This window comes from Typopeltis vanoorti, chromosome 1, assembly GCF_054136105.1.
Source record: "Typopeltis vanoorti isolate ZY-2024b chromosome 1, IOZ_Tvanoo_1.0, whole genome shotgun sequence".
In the NCBI taxonomy this organism is placed as follows: domain Eukaryota; kingdom Metazoa; phylum Arthropoda; class Arachnida; order Uropygi; family Thelyphonidae; genus Typopeltis; species Typopeltis vanoorti.
This window is the reverse complement of record NC_143549.1, coordinates 105,059,326-105,078,862: the sequence shown is the minus strand read 5'-3', so window position 1 is coordinate 105,078,862 and position 19,537 is coordinate 105,059,326. Positions and strand designations below refer to the sequence as shown.

The window sequence follows — 19,537 nt, the reverse complement described above, 5'->3', positions numbered from 1 at the left end:
ATATTAATTAAAGTTATTGTAATTACCTCAAAAGTATTAATTATGAATAGCCAACATATAAGCCTTTCTATAAGAATTAGCTCTTTAAATTATGCAAATAATACTATACTGTGCTTCTAAATGAGTCTATCACAATTCTTCAGGATTTTTTAACTTAATTGAATAACTGCTCTAGCAAATGTAACATGAATATCAGCAATATAAAGACAAAAAATGTGCAAATGAGCAGGAACTTGGAAAACATCAACTGCATTCCCAATGGCAGACCTCTATAACTAGTGAAATATTTCAGCATTCAGCATGTAATACATTTGTGTTAGTGAAGATGGTAAATTAATTATGGAAATGGACAGTCAAATAACCAAAGCTATTATGGTGAAGAGTTAAATAACTATAATGTTGAAGAGAATGATAACTTATAGGAATAAGGAAGTCATTCCTCAACTTTATACAAGACTTGATAAGACCTCCTCTCCCTTCATCTACTGTATGTGCACTCAGATATTGTTGCCTGGTTTCCATGGGAATGAGGGAACCATTGATAATATTGAGTTCTGGATAACCAAGATAATATTGGACCTGTGGAATTTTGCATTTGAAGACAGATTAAAAGAATGTGTTCTTCAGAATTTGAGATGAACAGAAGAGATATGATAGAACATGTTAGGTTGGCAAGGGAAATCGCAATATAGATACAAGGAAAATTTTGAAGCTCCTGACAGGTGGTGGGGGAGAATGCTTTAGTCATTCATGGATGATTCCAAATTCTAACAGTGTAGTTACGAAGCATGTTAGATCCAGGTTCTTCTCATGGCATGTTGTAAGTGAATGGAATAAGCTACCAGTGGACATCTTAAGTGCATTGTGTTTTTAAGAAGAGGTATGATACATACCTAGACATTGTATGACCTTCCAAGGGCTTCATTGAGTTCCTGATTCTCTAGGTGCCCATATAATAATAAGCATCAACAGAACAGAGGTAGAAAATATCCAAGAATAATATGGTCAGGAGTGCATCATTATTGGAGGTGGGGGAAGGGGGAGAGACCTCTGAGATGTGAAAAAAGTCAGATGGTACAACTCTGGATGTTTGGAGTGGAGTTCTTATAGTACCCATTTTTCAAAAAGGAAAATAAGCTTAACGTGAGAATTACAGAAAAATTATCCTAGCAAGTGTTCAGGTGAGATTTTTGCAGATGTTGTTGAGAATAAAATGAATGCTAAATAGGGCTTATCAGCATTTTAAGCAACAATCCACTAAAATTCTTTATTTTGTGTTTGTGTAATAAGGTAGCTTCCAAAACTGTTTTATCTTTTTTATAATTATGATAGTGCATTTAGTTATCACTAGATTCAGAGTAACTTCAAGAAAATAAATAATAAAATAAATAAAATAACATAGGCACAAAAATCTGCAGCTTAGAAGTTCACCAAAACTTTCCAGAATGCTTGAAGAATTTCTTTTAATATACACACACCCACATGTATACACGTGCACAGAGAAATTATAATTTCTCCCTATGAAACAGTTCTTACAAGGACATCACATAATTTTTTTTTTTTTTAATGCTTTTAGAAATATGGATTTCCTTGTTGCTGCATCATTGTCTGATTTCACTGTGCAACTAATTTCTGGGGAAACATTACAGAGAGTTTCATCTCTTAAAGGTAATAAATTTCTCTATATAAATCTTATATTTTAATACTTTATATTACTGATAGCTTAACTTTTCTTTCATACTTATATTTTAATTATACTGTTATACAGTTTTAACTTGCTGTAGAAAACATTAATTTATATATGTTGAAGATAAGTATGTTCATTTTTAGTGAACTCAGAAAATTTTAAGGTTTAGCTTCAGATCAAAGGACTTTTAATTGGAAGTAATTTACATCACTACTATGGATAATGAGATGGATATGGGTCTAGCTTTCCATGATAAGACTCAATAATAGTCAAACTAGTTTCTATAATGTAATATAATGTAAGACTATATACATGTCCTAGGAAATGTACTTTGCATTATAGGATATTTGGGGCAACTTGCACTGAAGCTGCTTCAAAATGCAGAGACTTTTTTTTTTTATTAGTAGGCTCCTCTTGGGAGTCAATAACTTATCAAGGGAAAAATCCCTTTCTGGTTGCACAGCGCCTAAATACATATCATATACACAACATTCACTGGCATAATACACTCATTACACATAATGAAAACAACACAGACCTCACATGCTTCCTAACTCTTCCTGCATTAACATCTTTACTTTCTTCATCCTTAAGCCTCTTTCCTGGGTTGATCCTGCTGCTCTCCCTCTTCCAACTGAAAAGAGCTGTTGAATATCATTTGTGTCTGCACTGTAATATTTCTATCATATGCAATGTTTCTATCATATCTCCTCTTGTTTATCTATTACTCACACTTTGAAGACCACATTCCCTTAGTATGGCTTTAAACATAATTCCATAGGCCAGTTTCATCTTGTTTATCCTCCACTAGATGTCATCTGATTTGATGCCTTTAACCACCTTAGCAGCGTGGTCCTAAACTCTAACATCATTCCAAACTTCAATGACTACTTGTACCAAATTACCATTAAGAGATAATTAGAGATCACTTAAGGATCAAAGCCAAATAACTTGGAGGAAACATTCACATCGCCTTTTAGGAATGCAGAGCACTACTGGGGCTTTTAACCTAATGTCCAATCCTCACCTTCATGTGGTGCACCCTGTTAATACGTATTTACTAAGTACTGAACAAATGAAGATGGGCTGGTAATTTGGGATTAAGCCATCCAGACTGCGTTCTCTATTGGCTTAAACCACAAATGCATATGATGGTATTACGTTTCATGCCAGTTGGGGCTATGCCTAGTTAAACAAGGTCCCTACTGTTTTTGTCCAGTAACCGGGGCAAACAGTGAAAAGTCAGCTACTGGAACACACTCTAACTCAACATCTAGAAGAAGGATAAAATGAGTCAGAAAAACTCAAGATAGGAACCATCAATATGAGAAGTATTAATGGAAACAAAATCGAACTTGCAGAAGAATTGGAAAAGTACCACGTGGACATAATTAGCATTACTGAGATGAAAACAAAAACAGGTGAGATCATATTAAATAAGTATAGGCTGTTATTTTCAGGCAATAATGATCAATGAAAGGAAGGAGTAGCAATAGCATTCAACACCAAACATAAGATAAACTTTTTGATTGGAAGGCAGATTCAAGTAGAGTGATATGAGCACACTTCAAAATAGCGAAAACAGACAGTGAAACTTATTTTGCCTATGGTTCTTCTAAGGAAGAAGTAGAAGAATTTTTTGTCATTAGAACAAATATCTGACATAAAAAAATTGGAAAAAGTGGTTCTTGTAAACCTCAGAGCACATGCAACTTACAGACAAAAAATTACTAGCAGTGTGGTGGTAATGGCCAATAGATGGTGCTGATGTTGATAATTGGTAGTAGAGGTTCGGTGTAGAGATGGAGAGTTGTACAATAGGTGTCCTCCTGCGATAAGTCTTCGGACTCCTTGGAGGTATCACGAATAATAATAAAATGAATCCCACCAGGCATATAGGAACATTTTGGGAAAATTTGGAGAAAATGCCATGTTCCAACATAAAGTTGTGCATAATTTCACATTAAGCCTCATTGACTACATCATTGTTATAATAATATCTTCGTGCTGGTTAGTGCTAAGCAGGATAAAAATGGATATTACATTGAAAATAAAGTATGTAAGAAAGCTTTAAAAAGAATTAAAGTTAAGCAGCTTTTGCAGGTAAACTGTAGACTCAACTGTACATACGTTATTGAAGAAAATTGGAAACAGCTTAAAAGCAAGAACCAAACCTTGGAGTCTCATGGCAAACTCTGAAGAAGACATCGATTGATTCAGCTAGGGTGGTATGTGATGAAGTTGTCTGTAAAGATAGAAAAATAAGAACCCCAAGCCACAAGAAGTTAAAGAAGCAGTTCTGAAAAAGAAAAAAGCATACCAAAAGTTCCTATCAAATAAGGCAGCAGGTGCCCTAAATACTTAGGAATGGAAGAAAGAGCACTGTACAAAGGAGTAAAAAAAAAAAAAAAAGGTGACATTTTCAGGAAGAATGCAAAGAGGTGTACATATCCATACTTTAAGTAGAAAAAGCAATAAAACTTGAAATGTGGAAAGGCAAGATAAAGATATCATACATGTTTGGAGTAATTACTTTGAAAGCCTGTTAAAAAAAACAAGCAGTGACAGAACCATGCTAGAACATTTTCAGGAGGAATTCAAGGAGGTGCATATCAATACTTGAGGTAGAAAAAGCAATCAAAAACTTGAAATGTAGAAAGGCAGTTGGAGTAGATGATAATACAAGAAAAACCTCGCTTAACACGAATCCAATATGCGTGATAATCAATTAGCACGATTGAGTGGAAGGATACTATTTCCCGCTTTAAGCGAGTGATTAATCAGTTAACGTGATTATTTAACGTTATGTGAAATTTTTTATTGCAGTGGAAAAGCTAGAAGTCATTTAGAGACACGAAAGTGGCACTAATACAATGGTTGTGCGAGAATTGGGATACAGTGAATCTACAGTTTGAACTATATTAAATAAGAGCAAAGAATACAAAGAAAGTTGCTACTGGTTCTTTAAGCATGCAGATCACCCGAAATAGAAGCCATTTAATGATCGAGATGGAGCGTCTTCTATCACTCTGAATTGAAGATTATAACCAAAAAAGAATACCCCTTAGTACAGGGAATATTCACGCAAAAGTTCTCAATAGTTTCACCTCGTTGAAAGAGACCACATTTCAAGTGGAATGTGAAAGCTTTGCTACGAGTTTAGGATGATTTGACCATTTTAAAAATCGAGCTAGGCTGGGAAATCTGCTAGTGCTGATAAAGATTCTGTGGCCAAGTTTCCAAGGATAATTCAGGATAATTATAAAGGATAATCCAGGAGGGTGATTATGACGATTGACAAATATTCAACGTTGATAAAACTGGTCTCTTTTGGAAACGTATGCCAACAAAAACTTTCCTAGCTAAAACTGAATTATCTCAACCAGGATGCAAAGTATCTGAAGATTGTCTTTTATTTTTATGCTTTTATTAGGAGGCAATGCATAACTTTAAACTCAAGCCTATGTTAGTTTATCGTGCCAAAATCTAACATTATTGAAGAAATCACACAACTGAAAAAGAACTTGGATTTAATGAACTGGATGATGAAGATGTGAGAAACTTGCTCGATTTCCATTCAGAACAGTTAAGTGAGAATGATCTCCTTCAACTAGAAGAATGGTATGCATATGAAGAAGATAAGGAGTGCGAACATTCTCTTCTTGTTCGCACTCCTTATCTTCTTCTTGAAGCTAACTGTAAAAGAACTTGAGCTAGTTTTCAATTGCACTGAATATGCTAAGGAAATTTTGTTTGCTGATCCTGATATGGAACGAAGCTTCAAAGTCCACTGAAATCTTTCAGTGGACTTTGAAGGAAATCAGTCAGCTCTGGTTTTTCAAAATTGTGGCTCCTGCCATACAGACACCCACAGTAAGCCCTTTATTGAACTCTGAAAGATTCTTTTTGTTTTTTCCATTGTGATCAACAATGTTTATGATTACTGACATCAGTATTCTTAAATAGTTGCCTAGAACATGTGGTGATGCATGTGACCAACTATTTTGCATATACGCTGTGTAAGTGATGTTTATGTACATCATCATTTGTTGTCTCTGTCCAGACAACTACCATGATGTGACTTATGGTTGACCACAGGTCTAAGGATAATGTGGTGAGGATCCTATCTCTTCCACGTTATTAAGTATTTGTGGTTGAAAATCTGTGTGTCTGTTCACGGGGCCTATTTGCTTCTGAGGGACGAAAAGCCCAGGTGGGGAAAAAACCCTCTACTTCCTTATGAGACCAGGTGGGGAAAAAACCCTCTACTTCCTCACATCATGGACAGGAATCCAATCCATGTCTTTCTGACCAAAGGGCTTCATCTATACCAACTGAGCTACAGAGACGTGCACCTGCATAGAGGTTTCTAATCCAGTGGCCATTTTGTGTGTGTGTGGGGGGGGGGATTGTGCATTTCAGTCATCTAAGTAAATCTTTTTAACTCATGTATTTTAAACATACAAAAACATTAAATTAAAACACTGATTTTGGATACAGTAAACTACAAATATTCTACTCCATTCATTTCATAAAATGGTTATGCTACACATAAAAGTAAGATTTATGTATTATGCTTACTGTATCCAAAATTAGTATTATATTTTAATGTATGTGTATGTTTAAAATATATGAGTTAAAAAGACTAACTTAGTTGACTGAAACTGTGAGATTTTACCTCTTCCAAGCAAAGCACCATGAAGATAACATGTAACAGTGGTATCTTGTCCCATTTCATGACTTAAGTGGAACCGGAAGTATCATGCATGCTGAAGTGTGCACAAATATAAAGAACATGGTAATTATTAAAGCGAGAGAGATAAAGATCCTTGTGAAGTCCTTGTTGAGGATCTAAATAGGAGTAGGAAATGATTGTCAAACATACAAATATATTTTGGGAAAATTTGGAGAAAAGAGCAAAGCTAATAATAATAATAATGGCAAATATCTGTTGGATTTCTGCTCACGACATGGACTGGTTATTACTAACACCATGTTCCAACATAAAAATGTGTACAAATTCACATGGAGAGAAGAGGCAAGGAATGAGAAAAATCTCATTCACTGTGTTATTGTTGATAGTGATGTTTTCTCCCTGGTGCAGGACACCAGAGTGTACAGAGGATTTGAAATTGGAAGTGATCACTATTTAGTCTTGAGCAGGATAAAATTGAATTTCATATCGAAAAGAATAACATGTAAGAAAGTTTTAAAGTGAATAAAAGTTGAGCAGCTTTCAGATGTGAACTGTAGACTAAAATACACAAAGATTACTGAAGAAAAAATTAAAGAGTTTGAGAACAGGAACCAAACCTTGGAGATTCAGTGGCAAGCCCTTGAAGAAAACTGTGATTGATTCAGCAAGAGAGGCATGTGGTGAAGTTGTCTGCAAGGATAGAAAAATTAGAACTCCATGGTGGACACAGGAAGCTAAAGAGGCAGTGAAGGAAAAGAAGAAAGCATATCAAAAGTTCCTGGCAAATAAGTCAGCTTGTGTTCTTAGAGAATACAGAGACAAATGTAAGAAAGCTAAACACTGTGTGAAAGTAGCTAAACAAAAGTCATGAGAGGACTTTGGCAAGAACATAGAAAATAAATATCAAGAAGGTGGCAAAATATTCTGGAGGTTGTTGAAGCGTAGGAATGGAGAATAGAGTGCTGTAAAAGGAGTTACAGATGATAAAGGTGACATGAAAACTGAAGAAAAAGATATCCTTGAAGTATGGAGTAATTACTTTGAAAAATTGCTAAATGAAACAAGCAGTGATAGCACAATGGTAAAAAAAAAACCCTCAACAGGCATACGGTCAGGAATACATATCCATACTTGAAGTAGAAAAAGCCATCAAGCCTTTGATAGCTTTTTCTGATAGCAGCAGGAGTAGATAATATTCGACCACAAATGATGAAGTATGGTGGTATAAAAGTCTTACAGTGGCTGCACTGCATAGAGGGGCGAATTCCGGATGATTGGAGTAGAGCTCTAGTAGACCCATATATAAAAAGGGAAATAAAACTGAATGTGAGAATTACAGAGGTATTTCCCTACTGAGTGTTCCTGATAAGATATATGCAAGTATACTTGAGAAACAGTTGAGAAGAATTGTGGAAGAAAAGCTTGGTGAAGAACAAGCTGGATTCAGGTCAAATAGAGGCTGTCAGGATCAAATCTTCACTTTACAACAAATAGTCGAGAAATCATGGGAATATAACAGAGATCTGTATTTAAGTTTTGTTGATTTTGAAAAGACATATAACAAGGTGCCAAGAGAGAAGCTATTCAATACGCTACAGTTAAATGGTGTCAATGGGGCATTATATCAAGCAATACTTAGTCTTTATTTGAGTTGTAAGTCAGCAGTTAGAATTGAAGGAAGTACAGGAAGATGGTTTAATGTTAAATCTGGTGTGAGATAAGGATGTACACATTATCCCCTCTGTTATTCATTATCTATATGGATCACATTATGAAGGAAAGTGGTATTAAACATGATATCAAAATTGGAGATGTTAATGTCAGCTCTTTGCTTTATGCGGATGATGTTATACTTCTAAATAAATCTGTTACTAGTCTACAAGATTCACTGACTGAATTGAGTAGCTGTTGTAATAGATATGGTATGAAGGTCAGCAATAAAAAGACAAAGACAATGAAAATAGGCAGAATCATTGAAAATGTCAACTGGATTGTGAATGGAGAACCTGTGGAACAAGTGAACCATTTCAGCTACTAAGGCACAATTTTTAGTGAAGATGGTAAATTAAATATAGAAATAGACAACAGAATCAAGAAAGCTGGTATGGTAGGAAGTCAATTGAATAAATTCATATGGAATAAGAGAGAAATTAGTCGGAACACTAAATTAGCTGTATGCAAGACAGTGTTCAAACCAGTTTTCACTTATGGATCTGAGAGCTGGGTCAGAAGTAAAACACTTGACCAAAGACTAGAGACCGCAGATATGAGAGTGTTGAGAAAGATTATAGGCGTGAACAGATGGCATCAATGGCAATATCATATTAAAAACGAGGATATTAGGAAAGAACTTGACATTGTCAGCATCCAGGAATGCCTTAGCAGAGCTAATCTCAGGTGGTATGGTCACTTAAACAGAATGGGCGAGGAAAGATTAGTAAGTGTTCTCTGCCAGGTTGGTAGGAAAACGACCCAGAGTAAGACCAAGATATAGGTGGATTGATACGGTACAAAGTGCCTCAGACGATAGAAATGTAAGATCTGATAATGTTGGAGTCTTGACAAATAACAGACTGATTTGGAGGAAAATTGTAGATAGGAAGTTAGTAATGATGTAAATTTTTCATGTAGTACTATCAGTATCCTTTACACCCCTTGAGGGTACATGGCAGGAATTTGATGATGAGAAATGAAAATAAGGAATAATTCTTGGAACAAGTGAGAATATAGTTCCATGAGTAGCGGTCTTTCAGAAAGAAAGATGTTTTAAAAGTTATTTATATGTTATGTTACAAAAGTAACTGGAATAACAGTTGTAGAAGAAATTTTATAGGAACTTTGAAACTTGATAAATTAAGTTTCTCATACAGGTAGAAAATGTGTATGAGATATTGTAAGTTCCATTAGTAAAGTAATGATTTTTATGTTTGATTTGGAGAATAGATACAGTGAGTTGATTTTTAAGTGTTATCTTTCCTTGGAAATCCTTCGTACAGGAAGAAGAAAAAAAATTCTGAATCTTGAAGAAAGTAGCAAAATTTATGTGCATTTTTAGACACCATTAAAGTAGTCATGCTATACAGTGTTTGAATTTGAAGATTTTATTGCCAAGTCTGAACTTTTTATATCACTAACTAAGAATAGGAAATCTACAGTTATTTCTAAGATAAAGTGGTTTTCAGGAAAAGCACTGTTTCACCAAAGAAATAAAGAAACTGTTTCTTTTGAGAGAAGTCCAGGTGCAGTTAAGAAACAGTGTTCTTTTTAGTTGGTATATTTTTGTAAATTGGTAAATTTCTTTTTTGTATATTGAAGTGTGCAGACTCAAATTAATTATTTGAGTCTGCACACTTCAATATTAATTAAAGTCAAGATTGAATTTTGAAAATAGATAGCGAATTATCATAGCAAATTACATATATCTAGGATCTTACTTGTGTGTGCTTAGATTTCAGTATAAAAATCTGATATCACTGGTAGTTTATTTTTACATAAGACAAAATTGATTGCTATAATTTAATAAATTAAACTTTTTATTGATAATAAAAGTTAAAACTTCTATAGTGCTGCAATCAGCAGGATTTTAATAATTAAAACATTCACAAATGCCACAGTCAGAAGGATATAATACTTAAAACTTTCTACAAATACTGCAGTTGGCAAGATTTAATAGATGAAACATTTTTAAACTTCTAATGTGATGGACTAAGAGAAGGTGAGGATTGGATATTATGCCAGAAACTTTGGTTTATTCCTTAAAAGTCTATGTAGAGATATTCTCCCAGTTATCTATCTTTGATCCTTTAACGGTTCATATACACTATCTGATCAAAAGGATCTGGACCGCCCCCCCCTTCCCTCTGTAGTTCGTAAACTGACATCTAGATGTCACTACGACCTCACTTACCGGTATAAAAGGAGGCACGGAGTGTGTTGCTCAGAGATAAGAAGTACGAGCAGAATGGATAGGTTAGTGGAACTCATGACTTCAAACGTGGACTAGTTATTGGTTGCCACATCAGTAAGAAATCTGTCAGAGACATTTCAACCCTCCTTGAGTTGCCCAAGTCAACAGTGGGTGACGTGGAAACGTGAAGGCACAACCACAACAAACCCACGGTCACGTAGGCCACGTTTAATGAGAGACGGGGAGAGACCAATTGAGCATTGAAGGAGATGATTTGTGGAAAGGAGTTCCACAGTGCTACTAACTAACTATCCAGCCAGCACCTTGACTGCATCGAGAGTTTAGAGGAATGGGGTTTCATGGTCGAGCAGCTGCCCATAAACCAAACCTTTCTCCTGTGAACGTTAAGCGCCACCTACAGTGGTGTAAAGAGTGATGCCACTGGAGACAGTGGACAACTGGAAACGTGTGATTTGGAGTGATGAATCGTGTTTTTTCCATGTGGCAGTCCGATGGAAGGATTTGGATGTGGCGAATGCCTGGAGAAAGATTCCTGCAAGCATGTCTAGTGCCAACAGTGAAATTTGGAGGAGGTAGTGTTTACAGTGTTGGGGTGTTTTTCATGGAATGGACTTGGCCCTCTCTTAACACTACACAGAAATCTAAATGCTGAAGGGTACAAGACATTTTGACCCGTTGCATACTGTCTACGGAAGAAGATCAATTCGGTGATGACTATTGTCTGTATCAGCATGACAGTGCTACCTTCCATAAAGCAAGGTCTGTGAGGGAATGGTTTGTGGACAATAATGTTCCAGAAATGGACTAGCCAGCCTAGAGCCCTGACTTGAATCCCATAGAACACCTTTGGGATGAATTAAAATGCTGACTTTGCTCTAAACCCCAACAACCCACATCACAAACTGCTCTGGCTACAGCTCTTCAGGAAGAATGGGCTGCCATTCATCTAGAGACATTCCAACATCTGGTAGAAAGTCTCCCCAGCAGAATTTGAGCTGTCATAGAAGAAAAGGGTGGACACACACACCCCTTATTAATGTCCACTACTGGAAAGTATGTTACAGGGGAAAGTCTGATTACAGTTTCGAGTAGGTGTCCAGATACTCTTGATCAGATAGCGTATAATAACCTCTTATGTATCTGATCTTGAATGTGTTAGGCATGGAACCACACTTTCTAAACATATATTCAGCTAATCATCTAGTTAAAGATTATGGTTGGTATGTGTGTGTGTGTGTGTGAGAGAGAGAGAGAAAAGAGATGAATAAACTGAGTAAATGATTATTACTTATTCAGTTCACTTTAATTGCTTTTCTCAGGTCATCAGAACACTATTACAAGCCTCAGGTTTTGCAAAGTGAATCCACATTACTTGTTATCATCATCTGCTGATGGTACCATACGGTAAGTAGATAAGATAAATCTTTCTTGTTTGTTTTTGCATTTTTTCTTTATTTGATTTCACAGAAGTGCATACATATGCAAGTTACCTTGATTCATTATGTATATTGAGGTCACTATACACTTTTTTGTATAGTGACCAACAAATTTCACATAATGGAGGAAAAAAGACTCACCAAGATGACTGGCAGTGATAAGTTATTTTATCATCCATCATTTTATCATTTTGTTTATGATATATACACCATCCATTCAGGATTTGAGCTCAGGGTTGCTTTTCCACTCTATATTTTTAAGAAGCCAGGATTATCTTAGAGGTGATATGGGAATTACAGAAAGTCAAGATACATTTACATGAACATAAAGAGGAAAAGAAAATTTAGCAGCAAAATAAGAGACAACAAAACATGGAATCGGGTAAGTAGTATTGTTTGTAAAAGGAAGGATGTTATTTAGTATTGCGACTCTATCATAAAACATGCTGTTGATTACCAGCCAAAAATTAAAAATATAACACAAGCAATCAAAAACAGAAAAGTAAACAACCTAATTGTAGTAGGTACTAAACTTAAGTAGTGATAAGTTCAGTATGAGGGATGACATGAAAAGGTTGTTGGAAGAGGCAAGAGTGAGAAAGTGAAAATAGTAAGTATATTACCTTGATATGATAAAAATGAATTAAGAAGAAGGGCTATGATGGCAAATGATTTGATGCATAGGCTGTGGATGCAAGTTTTTGGATGTGTGGAGAGTTTGAGGGAATATTAGATTTGTCTAAGAGGAATGACCTACACCTGAATGCGTTTAGTATCAGGGGTCTTGAAAAACTAATAACTGGTACGAGACCTAACACACAGAGTTAGGAAAAACTAAATTATAATGGGAGGAATGGTGAGAATATGAGTGTAAGAGCAACAATGTTATATAATTGTGCTAATGACAGGAATGGGCATTATCATAGAAATTATTACAGGGAGAGAATGATTTCGACTTTGTGTTCATCAGGTTCAAACCCATCAAATACGTACAAAGATGTATAAGGCACTTGAGAAGAATAGAGATTTGCAAGTTGACCAATTTTGTCATGCAGATCCACCCCGGGTGGCACTTTGAACCTCTTTGAACTTTTGCAGTTAATTCTAAAATAAAGTCTCGAGAACTCAGTTCCAAATATTGTAATGCTACTGCAAATTTTTCTCACAATTGCTGTAAGTGTTGCTAGTTGTGAGAGGAGTTTTTTAAAATAACATTTGATTAAGAATGGCCTACATTACTATGAAATAGACTTCCCCAATGTCATTGACGATTTTGCTAACAGAAAAGCAAGAAAAATAACATTTTAGAATGCTGAAATTAAAGTTTTACTTCAAAAATAAACTGTGTTTTTAATTTATTTCCCTATACGTCATTTTAACTTTTTATAGTATTTTTGGTGTGTGAGAGGGGCAGCAAATTCAGGGACCACCCCAGGCAGCAACTGCTCTAGCTACACCACTGCCTAGCTATCAGAATCAGACATACTAACTGATATTGAGTGTAAAGGTTACAGTATTTTTAGGAAGGATATATAGGATAGGAGAGGAGGGGCAGTGCTGCTAATGATATCTTGAATCCAGTTAGTGTTGAGTACTAGTAACGCTGTTTCATGTGGCAGTGAATTTGAAGCCATCTGGTGTGAGGTGGAATCTAACAAGATCAATTACATAGAGGGTGTTGTTACAGACCTAGTGGATCAGTTTCCTTCATTCTCAAAATCCACCGGGATCTTGAGAATGAAGGAAAATTACCTTTTCTAGACATTTTAATCACGAAACAAGCTGATGTAGACATTTCTCTTAGATAATGACCCACACAGGTCATTATCTACATTTCTCCTTGTTGTACCATATTTCACAAAAATTAGTCATTGTACATATGCTGAAAAAGAGGGTGATCTCTATTATAAGAGATGAAGGAACATTAACAGAAGAATTACATTCTATTCTCCAACTATTGATCAGCATTGGATATCCTAACAGAATAGCAAAAAGAATACTTCTCTAATCCCTCTTCACAACAAATCCATGACATTCATTAGAGAACTTCAATTTCCATCCCTTTTGTTAACAAGCTTTCGCAAAAAATTGCTTACCTGAAATCTCATGACATTAGAGTTGCCTTCAAATCAATTATGATGGTACAAAAATCTATTATGTTCACTCAAGGACCACAACTCTTTCAACAAACATCATTGGAGTTTACAATATCCCATATTCTTGTGGCCTTAATTACATAGGATAAAGTTTTTGAAGTTTGTCATTTATCATTTTGTTTATGATGTGGATGCTAAACCGTTAAACCCAGTGTTAATTATTTTTATTACATTAATTTTGTGGTTGAAAATAGCATACTTTGCATTAAATTGCTTCAGTATTCCATAATGCACTGCACTTTTTTTTAAGGCATATTACCATGGATTATGAAAAAATCACTATCCAGTCTAGTTTGTCCTTCATATATCAGAGGATGTAATTGTAAATGATGTATTGAACCTTCCTCCATTTGGCTAGAGTGAACATAAGGTGAGCACATGGATGATGAATTATAGTGAGAAAACTTTTTTAACACCTTGGTGATATGAAGAATTCAGTGAGGCAAGGATGTATGTGGAACTACAAGGCCTGTGATTATGAAAAACTTAGGAAAGAGCTCATATCTATAGTGTGCAGTGAAGAATTATTTTAAAAGGATATAAATCCTTCAATGAGTCTTGACTCCAGGAGGAGTTTGTAATAATAATGATACTGCTTGGATGATGGTTAGGTGCTGTTTAACCTAACAGCACCTTGAATTGTCCTCCAGCACCTGTTAGGAATATAATGGGACAATGTCTCATTATATTCCAAAGGTGTAATGGTGAAATAAGGTAGTTAAAATAGATGAATGAAAAGATTAAGCTGCAATTGGAAAGAAAGCATTGTGGAGGTACCACGAAATGAAAGGTAACAATCAGTTGCCAGTTTCTCTTCAGTTTTTAACTTTTTTCTCTAGTATACTTGTATAAATCTTTCCTGAAACTCTCAGCATGGAAATTCATGTACTATTATCATAGTTTTATTTCATTTTTTATCATTTATTACAAAAAAAAGCTCTATTCCAGTCAATATTAAATGAGTTTTCTGAATTCCAATGCAGATGTTATGTTCCATCGAATCGTTTTCAACTCCTGGTGTTTCTATGAACATATATCTTCCATTCAGATCTGTCTTTAGCCATATCTTTCAAATTTTCCAAATGCATTCCAGTTGCTTCTTTAACTACAACCCATCTAATTCTTGGTCTTCCTCTTCTCCTGCTTCCATCAAATTGAGCAAGCATCGTCTTCTCCAGACTGTCATTTGCTCGCATTATATGTCCAAAATATGACAATTTTGGCTTGATGATCATAGCTTTGAAGGAGCAATCTAGCTTTATTCTGTCTATCACCGATTTATTGGTTTGCTTTGTAGTCCATCGTAAGTGTCTCCGAACCCATATTTGAAATGCATCTATCTTCCGTCTTTCACTCTTTCTCAGATTCCAACTTTCACATCCATACAGTACCACATTGTTAGCCTAGTGCTGTGCACTTCATGACCTGGGGAAAGAGTGACCTAGGTTCGATTCCTGTTGGAGATGTGAGGAGCTGAAGGATCTTCCTCAGCCATAGCCAAGTTAAACTGGTCTTGGGCGTGAACTGTAGGGTTTTTCTCCCCAGTTTATCTGAGGTTTTTCATCCTGTAAAGCAGGCAAACCGGCCATGAGAACTCAACACCACTGCAGACATAGGATACACTGGGGCGTAGGGCTTGACCACCTTATCCTGTGAACAGTTTAGGTCCGATGATTATAAACCCTTGACGCTGCAAAGTAAAAGAGGGGGAAAGGAAAATTAGACAGTACCACAGGGAATACTATTGCTTTCACGATTCTGATTTTTGTTGCGAGGCTAATATCTTTAAAGATCTTGCTTAAATTTGTCATTGTTTTCTTTCCGACTAATAATCTTCTAACTTCTTCAGTACAATAACCATCTTGATCAATTCTCTTGGTCATCTTGGGATCCTAGGAGCACAAAATTGTTAATTGCTTCCATTTTCTTCCCATCTACTTCAAAGTTGTTAAGTTCACATGTTGCCATAACTTTTGTATTTTTGATGTTAAGTTTAAGGCTGTATTTAGTACTTTCTTCTTTAACTTTCATAATATGTTCCTTCAAATCTTCTTTGCATTCTGCTAGCAAGGAGGTATCATCTGCATACCTCAAGTTATTAATATTTCTTTCGCCAATTTTAATTCCAACTGAAGTCTCCTCTATCCCTACCATTCTTAAAATGTATTTGCTATACAAGTTAAACAGGCATGGAGATAAAATACATCTTTGTCACACCCTTTACCTGTTGTGAAATACTCAGTTTCTCCAAGATCTGTTCGGACAGTAGCTTCTTGTTCATAATAAAGATTCCTCAGAAGGATAATGAAATGCTCTGGTACTCCCATTGTTCTTAACACATTCCACAGTTTCACATGATCTACAGAGTCAAAAGCCTTGCTATAGTCAAGGAAACAAATTTTATACTGAGTATTTGCAAAGCAGATACTCAGTATAAAATTTAAATTACAGGTAACCTTCGTATAATGCAGTCTACAAGTTGTAGTAACCCTTGATGAACGTGGTACTTATACAATGTGTTTTCGATATAAGACGGTCTACAAACTGTAGTAATCCTTTATCTTTTCATATATTTTTCAACGCGTGATTTAAAAATCAAATTTTATCTTCGTTAAATTTGCGTCTCACCATATCACACATGTAGTTATAAGTAGCGAATTTATATGAGGGGAAATATCCTTTAGCATGCATGTACATCAATTGTTTATTGTATAAAGTATTTATTGTTGAAAATTGTCTTCATTTTCTGCCAGGAAAGTGCATCAAAACTCATAAGTGTATTTATCTCAAGCTGAGCACTTTATTTTTTGGTGAGTTACATACAATATGTAATGCTTTTTTTTTATTCGGCATGAAACTCGTTGATTCGATCTTTAAGTTTTTATTCGGTTTTAAAACAATGTGGGATTTAATATCCCCTTAATTTAAATAATGTTTTACATCGCCGAAATGAGGCCTATTGGCTCTTTACTTTAAATAATTTTAAAAAATATTTTTATAGTAATCGCCACTTAGAGAGCTTTTGCGATATACACATTTGTTAATAGGGATAAACCCACCCACTGTAAACTGCAATGGTAACAATTGAACAAGACTGAAGATGCATTTGGTTTCGATTAGCACATGAGACTCAACCTTTGCAAACTTCATAAGTGCTCCAATCTCTTGAATAGTGAATTAATTGATGGGGGAAACAGATTTAAATGAGATGGAACTGATACAATTAATAGATGAATTAAATAATCAAACCAAATGGCGGGGAAAGTTCTGTCAAAGATTCTGATTGTGATGAATCCGTTAAAGAATTCAGTTTAAAGAAATTAGCAGAAGGATTGGACTTGGCAGGAAAGTTATTTTATGGATAATGATCTCTCAGTGGAGCTCTCCCAAAAAATTCATGAGACAATTGGATATTTGTTTAGCTCCATATTATGAACTTGATAAAAATTTGCAGTATAGTGGTAAGGTCTTATACTGACTTCTTGATAACTAAACAGCCGAAGTAGGCAATGAGAATTATGCAAATAGTATCCAAGAGATTTCAAGTGATGATGACATCCGGCCAATCGTAAATGAAGAACATCTACGAAATGTCAGTTTGGAAGAGAGTGATGACTATTAAAATATACATTTTATTTTATTTTGCCTAAAACATTTATTTATTATGTGCAATGAAGTTTACGTACAATTTATAATTTTTTATAATTTTATACTATGTATTTGTCATAGTTTATGTTTTCTTAACTTACACTAATTACCTGAATTAAATAAAAATATATTTTTGTTCAATATGTCATTGTTTATATAATCTTAAAAAAAAAAAAAAAAAAACTATTTTGGGAACTAACTACTTTTTCTATGTGATCTGAGTCTCGCATAATGTGATTTATATAATGCGGCATTTTTGTGGAACCTAACATTCGTGTTATGCGAGGGTTACCTGTAATTTTATTTAAATTCTACACATTTATATTATGTGTATATTTTATATTTACTTTGGCATGTGAGCTGGAGTGGTTTTTGTATACTAGTTAAGAAAAGATTATTCATCAGATTTATTTATTTATTATTATTTTATTTTTTATTCTTTCTATTTCAGATTGTGGGATGTTCGTGAAAACTCAGGTGAATCTTCACAGGTGTTACAAGGTATGCAATTTGTGAGTTATATAAGATTTTTCACAAATTTCCTTAACATATATGTGCTGTAGTTTATAAAAAAATTTTTTTTTCATTCTCCATATAATCAGTTAGGACTGTGAATGATACCAATAGTTGCATATCTTGTAAATTCAGAATTTACTAGATGAATTTACTAAATCACTAGATGTTTAATAGTGATATTCATGGTAGAGATCAATATTTTAAATAATGGTTTCACGCATGTAAAAGAAAACTAGAATTTATTAAATATGCCTACATATTTTGTTCAATATGTCATGAGCATCATTCAGGATCAAAGCTGAAGCATTGGCTAACAACATTTAAATTATGAACACAGAACAAGTCATACAGCATGTGCATTGTTAGATCCTGAATGGAGATCTTTACAAGTAAATTCTTTATTCAGGATTTAACATGATAAATATTACTAATTAAGGAGATACCTGCACATCAGCTAATAATTATGAGAAATTTCTTTATGTGATAATGTGTAGTCCATATGTGCCATATATTGAATATGGCACATATGGACTACACATTATAACTGAAATGAGAAGCAGAGAATTTTGTGTCAGAATAGTAAGAATTACGTAAGGGAATTGTTAAGTTACTTGTAAATCCCATTAAGCTGTCTAGTACATTACGAAATTTCCAGAAAGATAATAAGTAATAATCCGGAATAACTGTGTATAATCTGTATGAGTCGAGCGTCGCGATGGAGGCTGTACCTACGCAGAAAGTGACATCAGAATGACTACCCGGAATGGGGTAACCTAACAGATTAGGGAGAGTGTAGGATCACCCAAGGGGCATGAACAGTGGAGTTCATGGGTAAAAAACACATCGAATAAAGGACGCCCGATAGGGTGAATAAAAGACGATGCACGCCATATTACAGGGCTTTTTCTTCTTCGGTTCCTGGATTCCAGTTCTAGGAGGTTTGTCGGGGATTCGTGAGAGAGCGGTGGGTCGACTACAGCGATGTCGGATGACGACGAGGGCTATTCTTGAGAACGCTTGAGGATTTCCAAGCAAAGCTGATTGTGTTACGACGGCCTATGCAGAAACGAGCCTTCGAATAAAGTCCCATCGAAGAGAACGGAGAAAATTTCCTTCGGAGTGGTAGACAGCATGCCACAGTCTGGAAATGATCCAAAGAAAAGCATAGTGCATCGCCAGGCACAAAAGACAGCCGATAACTATAGAGTAAGGTAATCCAGATCTACATGAGATGGTGGCATGAAATCAGAAAGGATCCAGTAATATAAAGAATTTCATTCTATGTTAAAAATCGCTTAGAAGAATGAGAATTTTATTTATACTGTAAACTAAGGACACCAATAGAGAACTTTTAAGTGAGAATTTGATTGAATTAGTTAAGACCATGTGGAACAAAGAAGAATTGTTGATAGGCAGTATTTTGATTGAGAATGGCTAGGCTTGACTAATGGAATTTAGAATTAAGATGAT

General features: G+C 35.0%; 1 protein-coding gene across 4 annotated transcripts in view; it reads left to right on the top strand.

The window, feature by feature from the left end:
• LOC150110284 (WD repeat-containing protein 89) overlaps positions 1-19,537 on the top strand; it is a 201,711-nt gene that overhangs the window by 61,824 nt on the left and 120,350 nt on the right. For all 4 annotated transcript variants that reach the window (XM_090392484.1, XM_090392493.1, XM_090392511.1 and 1 more), the window contains exons 3-5: positions 1,577-1,668; positions 11,631-11,715; positions 18,003-18,052. In XM_090392484.1, coding sequence (XP_090248610.1) covers positions 1,577-1,668; positions 11,631-11,715; positions 18,003-18,052 — 227 coding nt within the window. The remainder of the gene's footprint in view (positions 1-1,576; positions 1,669-11,630; positions 11,716-18,002; positions 18,053-19,537) is intronic.